Source organism: Bufo gargarizans, chromosome 2, assembly GCF_014858855.1.
Source record: "Bufo gargarizans isolate SCDJY-AF-19 chromosome 2, ASM1485885v1, whole genome shotgun sequence".
Lineage (NCBI taxonomy): Eukaryota > Metazoa > Chordata > Amphibia > Anura > Bufonidae > Bufo > Bufo gargarizans.
In genome coordinates, this window is record NC_058081.1 from 657405871 (window position 1) to 657416984 (window position 11114).

The window sequence follows — 11114 nt, forward strand, 5'->3', positions numbered from 1 at the left end:
AATGTCTACCTAGAGCTGCCACAAAAAGGGGCTTAGGAGCTAGTTGTATACTGGAATATTACTGAGTTCAGTGTATAACACTATGAAGCTCCCTCTAGTGGTGGCACATTTAGTGGTGGATTTGGCCAATACGCAACCTACGCAATTATGTGGGGGCGCAGGGATCTGGGGTACCCTGCTGCTTCCTGGTAGCGCCAGCTTTTAGATGCATTAATATCCTCAGGATGCAGATACGGTGAAGCAGGGAGCTATCAGCTTCTCTCTGTGACTGGCAGAGTGGTGCTGGCAGGCAATCATCACGCCTGCTGCACATATCTGCCAGTTGGATCAGAGCATATTTACATTTATAAATCACACAGCAGTGGGTACTATACTGTGTAAGGGGCACATCACAGGGCATCATAATGTATTGCGGTAGCACATAAGGGGGCATTATACTGTGTAGAGGTAGATAAAGGGGAATTATATTGTCTGTGGGCACATAAGGGGCATTATATGTAGTGGGTGCACATAAGGGGACATTATACTGTGTGAAGGTACATAAAAGGGCTTTATATTGTGTGTAGGTACATAAGGGGGCACTATACTATATGGACACATGGGAAATTGGAAATGGGACATGGGAAATTGGACAGAATGCTGCCCACTGGGGCACATCAGGTAATGTTCTAAGGTTACCCCATGGGTTCTGCTTCTGCCACCGTCCTACTTTTTAATCAGTCTGTAATTGTGTACTATTTTGTTCGTATTTTTGAACTTTGTGTTAAACGTGTCTTATAATCTGATTGGGTCGGTGCCCAGCAGTGGGTGGTGAAATCACTATATATAAGCCAGTCAGTGTGCAGCCACATTCACACGGCATCCTGAATTCCTTAAACTTGTAAGTTACCCATTTATATGAATATGATCTTTTTGGGGGTCTCCATAAATGACTAGACTAGGGGAATGCTGAAAGAAGTGAATTGTTCTTTTAATAGAATTTATTATTTTGTTTCTTTATTAGTGTAAAGATTTGTACCTCTTGCTGTAGTCGGTGGGTTTGATGGCAGATTAGCCCCTGTTTTTGATCTGTTAGTACCGTGATATTGGATTTAATAAGACAACAAATTGCATATGTGTACATGTAGGTTCAAAGACAAGGTTATTACTTCATTCATGAACTGAATTTTCCTTTAACTTGGTAGGATATGCCCTCACTGTATGATCGGTTGGGGTTAAACCTCTAGGAATGAAGGGCTGCAGTGGTAATTTAACATTACGTCCCCTTCATGGTTTTCCGTGCTTAATGACCCCCAAGCCTCTCAATGTGCAAGTGAATGGAGTCGGCTGCTGTTCTCTGTACAACCAGGTGGCCCGGAGAGCCTTTGTGCATGGAGATCTTAGAACGGGAAGTGCTGCACCACTTCATTCTCAGGATTGGAGGTCAGACCTCCACCAGTCATAAAGTGATGGCATATGCTAGATCTGACCTCACTTTCTAAAATGGGAAAAGTTATTTAAATGTCATCATCTTTTTTTGTCTATTACAGGTTGCTTACGTGGCGTATTGAAGCGTCTGCCTAAGCATGAAAATTTTGCTACTATCTGTAGCCCTGCTCTTCTTTACAGGTATGATGACTATCCTCTGTATGGTCAATAATACTAGGGGAAAATTATCTTTGGCTTTTTATCTACTGATGTTCTCAAGGCCTTTTTGTAACCATTGACTATATATGTCCTGTACTATATTGTGGTCAGCCATTTATTAGCATTGGTGCCATGTAATACCACATTATCCTTGGAGGTAAAATGTTAGACTGGACCGTATTTTTAACTGCTGATAACAGATACTCATTGGGGGTTTCATCATCCGTACCCAAAGCTTAGTTCAGAGATGGAGTTCTCTGATTGGTTGTGCTGAGACCCGCAAAATGCGGGCCGCAATGCACGAACTCCGTCCGTGGGGAAGCCGCAGCGGATCACGGACCCATTCACTTTAATGGGTCCGCGATCCGGCCGTTCCGCAAAAAGATAGGACATGTTCTATCTTGTTGCGGAACGGAAGTACGGGACGAAACCCCACGGAAGCACTCTGTAGTGTTTCCGTAGGGTTCCATTCTGTGCTTCCGTTCCGCACCAGTCCACATCTCCGGATTTGCGAATCCATTCAAGTGAATGGGTTCGCATCCATGATGCGGAATGCCCATGGAACGGCACCCGTGTATTGCGGATCCGCAAATGCGGTGCGCAATACGACAACGGGGCGCACATGTTCGTGTGCAAGAGGCCTAAATGTGTACTCATGAAGATCAGTCGGTCTCAATAAGGCCAGTTCCCAATGAGTCTAATACGGGCACTTCTTGGTCCTGCCCCGACCATAAGTATAATCACCCAACTTGACAGCATCATAAGGCTCTACAGTATAATGTTGTCAGCTCAGGTCTTTAGACCAGCACCCAGGCTGATATTCAGCCAAAATTACTCTCATGTGAACCTGGCTTAAAGTGACACTTTCAGAAGGGAGTATTTTCTAAAACTCATTATTCATAGAAAACAAATTTTGTAAGAATTTTTAGCAGTTTCTCTGTTTCATTTAGGGCTCATGCACACAAACTTATTTTCTTTCCGTGTCCGCTCCATTATTTTTCTTTTTTTGTCGACCGTATGCGGAGCTATTCATTTTAATGGGTCCGCAAAAAATAGAAGTTACTCCATGTGCATTCAGTTTCCGTTTGTCCGTATTTCCGTTCTGCAAAAAAATAAAACATGTCCTATTATTGTCCGCATTATGGACAAGGCTAGGACTCTTCTATTAGGGGCCAGGTGTTCTGCAAAATAGGGAATGCACAAGGATGTCATCCGTATTTTTTGCGGATCCGTTTTTTGTGTACCGCAAAATACATACGGTCATGTGTATGAGCCCATAGACAACACTATGCCACTGAAAATGAAATACAAATTTTTGTCCTACTATAGTAGTTCAAGGGGTTAGCCACTCTGTTTGCACTTATTAAAACTATAAAGAAAGTGGGGATATATTACACTTACTAATATATCTTCTTAGGCTACTTTCACACTTGCGGCAGTGTGATCCGGCGGGCAGTTCCGTCGACGGAACTGGCCGCCGGATCCGCCGATCTGCCGCTGACTGAAAGCATTTGTGAGACGGATCCGGATGCGGATCCGTCTCACAAATGCATTGCAAGGACGGATCCGTCTTGTACATTTTTTCAAAATTTTACCGGTCTGCGCAGGACGGAAGGACGGATCCGGCATTCCGGTATTCTGAATGCCAGATCCGGCGCTAATACATTCCTATGGGAAAAAATGATCCGGCATTCAGGTAAGTCTTCAGTTTTTTTTGCTGGAGAGAAAACCGTAGCATGCTGCGGTTTTCTCTTTTGCCTGATCAGTCAAAACGACTGAACTGAAGACATCCTGATGCAAACTGAACGGATTACTCTCCATTCAGAATGCATGGGGATAAAACGGATCAGTTCTTTTCCGGTATAGAGCCCCTGTGACGGAACTCTATGCCGGATGCATGCATGCTGGGATTTTGACTTTCACTTTACAGCTGCTCCTGAGGAGCTCCTCCAGGGAGGCCTGTCATGGTGAACAGGTTAGAAAAATGATATATAGCCAGTACATGTCACATGCAATAAATACTTCATGGTTTTGGCTATTGTCTACGGCACTTTGGATTTTTGATACTTAGGATGGCCAACCCCTTTAATACAAATGATAAGACCTCCTGTATAGATAGATGTTATCTAAAGGGAGATTACATTGGAAAATAATAGGGAAGATTATTGGAAATGAACATTCCTGTGAAAGCTCGTTCCGGACAATCTGCCCATCTAATTGGGCAGCCGATCACCCGATGAACGAGCGAAAGGCTCATTCATTGGGTGAAATGATTGTTAGAGCAGGCACATAAATGATCGTTTCTGGGCAGCGGTTCGTGCGGTCTAAACAGCGATCTGTTGCCCAGAGACAATGCAGCTGTATGAGGACGAGTGATCGCAATAGCAACTGCTCGTAGGTGAACAAGCAGCCGACTGTCAGGAAGGAGCATTTCCTTCCTCAGAATCTGCTGCTCGTCTTTCTGTCTAAATCCACCTTAAAAAGGACCCTTCATGAAATTTTTACCTTTACTTGCGGGTACCGTTCGCTGATGCTGTCATCCTTGTTCTTTTTTTCAAATACTCCTTGCATGCCCCGCTGTATCCCCCCTGCAGTTTTCACGCCCAGTATGTTAATACTGAACATCGTTACAGGGAGGAGCAGACAGCAGCTTTTTTCAGGGGGCGTCTCCTTCTCCCTGGCTGTGCCGTGTTTCTCCTCCCTGGCTGTGATGCGCTCTGCTGCGATTGGACCGTAACAATGATAACATTCATTTCTGATTGTCATATTGTGCCCTGACATTAACCTTTTCTGGAAAGCTTTCCATTCAGCCAGGCTTTCTTATGACATTCTTTGTCTTGCAGGAGCACAGGGGCGCTACTTTTGGCAACAAGATGAACCTACCGAAGAACAAACTATAGAGAAAGCTATTGAACATGTGGTTTCAATCATACCAAGTATTTTCGAAAGCCTGGATTTCCAAGAGATTAAAAAAGAGTAAGAAATGTTGCTTAAATTTATGTAAAAAAATTTAAAAAAAGAATGAATGTTATTTCTGACTTATGACATTGTGTAAAATAAGATCCAAATTTCTAGATTTGTGATTTTGCCTTGGTGGATTGTTGTGGACAGTGGCGACTCTAGGAACAATATATAGGGGGGGCACAAAGATACCAGTGTCAAAAATGGGGGGGCAAAAACAAAATAAGTATATAGAAATAAGATTACAAAATACGAGAGAGTTGCGGTCTGCAGGGATACAGTTATAATAAAACAATTTACTTACAAAAGAAGCTATTGAGTCATCTGCTGTGCCATCCTCTGCTTGCTTCCACGGATTCGTTCCCCTTCTTTCTGTCTCTCGTCAGTGCACAGGCGCACTGTTATGGTGGATCTGTGGAAGACACACTGTTATGGGGGATCTGTGGATGGCACATTATGCCTCTCATTAGCCCTCATTATGCCTCTCATCACTCCCATATCAGCCCCCATATCAGCCCTTATGCCTCATTAGCCCCCATTATAAGCCCTTATGCCCCATTAGCCCCCATTATGCCTCATTAGCCCCCATTATGCCTCATTAGCCCACATTATGCCTCATTAGCCCACATTATGCCTCTAATTAGCCCCATTATGCCTATAATTAGCCCCCATTATGCCTATAATTAGCTCCATATGCCTCGAATTAGCCCCCATATGCCTCCTATTAGCCCCCATATGCCTCCTATTAGCCCCCATATGCCTCCTATTAGCCCCCATATGCCTCCAATTAACCCCATATGCCTCCAATTAACCCCATATGCCCCATATGCCTCCAATTAGCCCCCATATGCCTCCAATTAGCCCCCATATGCCTCCAATTAGCCCCCATATGCCTCCTATTAGCCCCCAATTAGCCCCTATATGCCTCCAATTAGCCCCCATATGCCTCCAATTAGCCCCCATATGCCTCCAATTAACCCCATATGCCTCCAATTGGCCCCATAGACCCCATATGCCTCCAATTAGCCCCCATATGTCTCCATTTAGCCCCCATATGCCTCCAATTAGCCCCCATATGCCTCCTATTAGCCCCCATATGCCTCAAATTAACCCCATATGCCTCCAATTAGCCCCATAGACCCCATATGCCTCCAATTAGCCCCCAAATGCCTCCAATTAGCCCCCAATTAGCCCCCATATGCCTTCAACTAGCCCCATAGACCCAATATGCCTCCAATTAGCCCCCATATGCCTCCTATTAGCCCCCATATGCCTCCAAATAGCCCCATATGCCTCCTATTAGCCCCATATGCCTCCTATTATCCCCATATGCCTCCTATTATCCCCATATGCCTCCTATTAGCCCCCAAATATGCCTCCAATTAGCCCCCATATGCCTTCAATTAGCCCCCATATGCCTCCTATTAGCCCCCATATGCCTCCTATTAGCCCCCATATGCCTCCTATTAGCCCCCATATGCCTCCTATTAGCCCCCATATGCCTCCAATTAACCCCATATGCCTCCAATTAGCCCCATAGACCCCATATGCCTCCAATTAGCCCCCAAATGCCTCCAATTAGCCCCCAATTAGCCCCCATATGCCTTCAACTAGCCCCATAGACCCAATATGCCTCCAATTAGCCCCCATATGCCTCCTATTAGCCCCATATGCCTCCTATTAGCCCCCATATGCCTCCAAATAGCCCCATATGCCTCCTATTAGCCCCATATGCCTCCTATTATCCCCATATGCCTCCTATTAGCCCCCAAATATGCCTCCAATTAGCCCCCAAATATGCCTCCAATTAGCCCCCATATGCCTTCAATTAGCCCCCATATGCCTCCTATTAGCCCCCATATGCCTCCTATTAGCCCCCATATGCCTCCTATTAGCCCCCATATGCCTCCTATTAGCCCCCATATGCCTCCTATTAGCCCCCATATGCCTCCAATTAACCCCATATGCCTCCAATTAACCCCATATGCCTCCAATTAGCCCCATAGCCCCCATATGCCTCCAATTAGCCCCCATATGCCTCCAATTAGCCCCCATATGCCTCCAATTAGCCCCCATATGCCTCCTATTAGCCCCCAATTAGCCCCTATATGCCTCCAATTAGCCCCCATATGCCTCCAATTAGCCCCCATATGCCTCCTATTAACCCCATATGCCTCCAATTGGCCCCATAGCCCCCATATGCCTCCAATTAGCCCCCATATGTCTCCATTTAGCCCCCATATGCCTCCAATTAGCCCCCATATGCCTCAAATTAACCCCATATGCCTCCAATTAGCCCCATAGACCCCATATGCCTCCAATTAGCCCCCAAATGCCTCCAATTAGCCCCCAATTAGCCCCCATATGCCTTCAACTAGCCCCATAGACCCAATATGCCTCCAATTAGCCCCCATATGCCTCCTATTAGCCCCATATGCCTCCTATTAGCCCCCATATGCCTCCAAATAGCCCCATATGCCTCCTATTAGCCCCATATGCCTCCTATTATCCCCATATGCCTCCTATTAGCCCCCAAATATGCCTCCAATTAGCCCCCAAATATGCCTCCAAATGCCCCCATATGCCTCCAATTAGCCCCCAAATATGCCTCCAATTAGCCCCATATGCCTCCAAATGCCCCCATATGCCTCCTATTAGCCCCCATATGCCTCCTATTAGCCCCCATATGCCTCCTATTAGCCCCCATAATGCCCCCAGCAGCCACATTTTTTATAAAATAAAATAAAAAAACACTTACCTCTCCTGCTCCTGGACGGACGCCGCCTGCCATTTTCTCCCTCCTCAGTCGACTGTGCTCTAAACTGGCGCGCACAGCGTGAGGTCACAGAGCGACCTCACGCTGTGCGCAGCCCTGCACAGCCGACAGCCGAGGACCAGGAAGTGGTGAGTACAGAGCGTTCACCACTTCCTGGTCCTTCTGTACTAATGAGCGCTTCCATAATGGAAGCGCTCATTAGTATTCACTCGGGGGAATCAGCGGGGGGGCACCTGGGGGGGCAAGGAACAACATAGGGGGGGCAATTGCCCCCCCTCGCCCCCCTCTAGCGACGCCACTAGTTGTGGATAAATTAAATTTTAAAAAAAATCTAATTTTCAGATAATAAATGTTAGAGATTTAGCAAGGGAATACAGCGGCTCACCCCCTCACCATATGTATAAGGTGCTCACCCTCAGGTCCCACCCTCAGGACCACATGAAACAAAAGAGGTGTAAGCAAATATGAAGGGGCACACTCAGAAGGGAAACACGATGAATAATATAATAGTACTTTAATATTCTAAAAACATACCCCTAAAAATTGTATAAACCATACATAAAAGCACACAAAGCGTATGAATGGCGCTGTATATACAATCTTGCACTATAACGGAGACAGGATGAAAAAGTGCTGTAAAACATGCACCAATCTGTAGGAATACTAATGAAACAATATAGCGGCAATGTCCCAGTCAAATAGATCGTATAGCAGCGTGCCAGCAATGTCCCAATTAGAGTCCTATTCAGTCAGATATAAATTCTACTAGTATATCTTTGGCACTATAGCCGAAAAACAGGCTGAGCAGTAATTGTATAGTAACACAATTCCAGTGTCCGGTACCGTGAATCCAGGACATTCAGTGACGGATATCAGTTAAGATCAATGTTACTGACTTCACATTACGACTGATAGTATCAATACTTACAGTCTCTTTGTGCGACTTGTAGCGCTCATATGCGAGCCCGATCTTACCCCTCTTGACTGCTTCACCGCAGCGCTGTTCCCAGGTGGCCGTGCACTAGCAGCGTCCCACGTGGTGTACTCGGCCGTACGTCACAGCAACGTTTTGTAGCTGAGGACAGCGATGGAGCCCGGTGTTCTCGAAACCGTAAAAAGCACTTTAAAGGGGGTCTGCCACCACCGTGGTGCGTTCGTTTTAAACAGTTCCCAGTGTGCTGTAGTTCTCATACTACCTTTGCCAAACATACTTTTATGTGCCGGTCCTCCTGGTTTTTGCGCCTGATAAAAACGTTTTAATCAATATGTAAAGGGGCGTAAGACCCTGAAACGCGTCTGGAAGTACAGAGTGAGCGTGGAATCAGAAAAAGGAAAAAGGAAGCCAGAGACCAAAGGAGAAAAGCAAATAAGATCCGCCTGAATTAAAGCACTGGAGGAGCAGTCGCTTAGTAGTGACGTTAGCTGAGCGTCTATCCGGTCCCCTAGGCAACCAGGTCACGTGGGACACCACGCACGGCCGAGTACACCACGTGGGACGCTGCTAGTGTACGGCCACCTGGGAACAGCGCTGCGGTGAAGCAGTCAAGAGGGGTAAGACCGGGCTCGCATATGAGCGCTACAAGTCGCACAAAGAGACTGTAAGTAACGATACTATCAGTCGTAATGTGAAGTCAGTAACATTGATCTTAACTGATATCCGTCACTGAATGTCCTGGATTCACGGTACCGGACACTGGAATTGTGTTACTATACAATTACTGCTCAGCCTGTTTTTCGGCTATAGTGCCAAAGATATACTAGTAGAATTTATATCTGACTGAATAGGACTCTAATTGGGATATTGCTGGTATGCTGCTATACGATCTATTTGACTGGGACATTGCCGCTATAGTGTTTCATTAGTATTCCTACAGATTGGTGCATGTTTTACAGCACTTTTTCATCCTGTCTCCGTTATAGTGCAAGATTGTATATACAGCGCCATTCATACACTTTATGTGTGCTTTTATGTATGGTTTATACAATTTTTAGGGGTATGTTTTTAGAATATTAAAGTACTATTATATTATTCATTGTGTTTCCCTACTGAGTGTTTACACAAAATGTTAGAGATTGTAGAAAGTTAGAGATTTTGTCCATTAATTATGGGATCTGTACTTCCTGTTCATAAACGTTTTAAAGTTGTTGTGGTACTCCAAGACACCTTCTGTAACAAAAGTCAATGCACATAGAGCTAAACTCATCAGCAATTTCGAATATTTAGAAATTTCATTACATTTTCATTCTCAGATATCGTATTCAAGAGAAGTGGGAAGCTGCAAAGATACATTCCGAAAAGCTAGAGAAAGCTGTGGAAAGGTACCTTGAAGAAGTATGGAAAAGATTAGATGAGAAGCTTACTGAGGAGTTCCCAGTGCTTAGAAAGGACGTGCTCCCAATTTTGAACGAGTTCGATGATAAGTTAGTCGAGCATTTAAAGAAATTTGTAAAAGAAGCAGTGCCAGTTGGATCTGACATGGTAACTGGAATAAGTAAGTCTGTGTCACATTTCTTTGAAAATCTTGAAAGTATTGGAGAAAAGGGTCGGGACAACATGCGTGCTGAAATAGACAGCCTGCGTGTCAAACTGCAACCCTATATGAATGATTTACAAGCAGAATATGAGAGATATCACAAAAAAATCCAAGATGAATTACAGAAGGACGCGAAGGAGCTGAAGGAAGGTGCAGAGAAGAACATGGAGAAGGTCAAGCAACACTTAGCAGACAAGCTTCCAGATACCAAAGAATTGCATAAACAAGTTGAGGCGTGGTTTAAGGAGTTTAAACAATATATCCAAAGCCTCCAATGAAGGCAACTCAAGAAATGTCCTTGTGATTTCTAAGTCTATTGAGCTAAAATGAATGTTTCTGTAAAGCACTCTACCTCTTGATACCACCTTGAGTGTAATACCACCAATCTTCAATTCATATAAAATTTTCATCAAAGTTTAATTTCTTGATTCCTGATTTATAATATGTTTAAATTAACTTATTCAATTGGGCTGGCCTCCTTCTGTTTTTTTTATTTTTATTTTTTATAAACCCTACTTCTTGGGAAGACGAGCAAAAGGAGGCATACTTACCATCACCCCCCCAGCTGGATCCTTGGTCTTTCGCTTCCCAGTCAAGGCTGCCTCTCTCAGGTCCCTCACTGTCAACATCTGATTTGACACACTGGCTGCAGAGGTAATTTGCTTCCCTTGTGTCATGTCAGTTGGTCATGTGATGAAAAGGAGGCCGGTTACCGCTGCGATTAACTGCAGCAGCATCAAAGTGAGGCAGCCCAGGTAGGCAAATGAAGGGGCTGGGATTCAATGCTGGGGAGCAGGTAACTATGCTTGGCTTTGTAGGTCTGACCACGTAAAGGGGGTTTGCCAACACACACCCAAAAGGAGGCAAACCCCTTTAGGCTAGGCCTATGGAGACTGTACAGCAAAAAAAAAAAAAAACATAGCTGGGCTATGTTCTTTAAGGACTGATTACTTAAGAGGGCTTATGCACACTGATATATTGCCATCATACAGCACCTGTAGGACTTAATATGTACCCCAGTAGGCCGCCAATGTCATACATAGGGAGTTTTTCTGTTGTATTTTGAATGAATTCAATGGAACAGGCATCATGGCATACTCCACCAGATACCATATTATGGCGATACGCTCGTCAAGGAGAATAGAATATCTCTGTTATATTGTTCCATGTGAAGGCACCGTATACAGTAGCACACAGAGTGCAGGTAGCCCATATTA

General features: G+C 44.8%; 1 protein-coding gene across 1 annotated transcript; it reads left to right on the forward strand.

The window, feature by feature from the left end:
• The first annotated feature begins 806 nt into the window (after positions 1-806).
• LOC122926913 (apolipoprotein A-I-like) lies at positions 807-10317 on the forward strand. Its single transcript, XM_044278434.1, has 4 exons — positions 807-880; positions 1530-1608; positions 4470-4602; positions 9614-10317. The coding sequence occupies exons 2-4, from the start codon at positions 1566-1568 to the stop codon at positions 10173-10175; spliced, it is 738 nt and encodes a 245-aa protein (XP_044134369.1). The 5' UTR covers positions 807-880; positions 1530-1565; the 3' UTR covers positions 10176-10317.
• The last annotated feature ends 797 nt before the right edge of the window (positions 10318-11114 follow it).

What these genes read in the sequence shown, in the direction of transcription:
- LOC122926913 (XM_044278434.1), top strand. Translation starts at nt 1,566, where the DNA reads ATGAAAATTTTGCTACTATCTGTAGCCCTGCTCTTCTTTACAG. An exon ending in AGCCCTGCTCTTCTTTACAG is followed by an intron (nt 1,609 to 4,469) that starts GTATGATGACTA and finishes TTTGTCTTGCAG; the next exon opens with GAGCACAGGGGCGCTACTTT. An exon ending in TTCCAAGAGATTAAAAAAGA is followed by an intron (nt 4,603 to 9,613) that starts GTAAGAAATGTT and finishes TTTCATTCTCAG; the next exon opens with ATATCGTATTCAAGAGAAGT.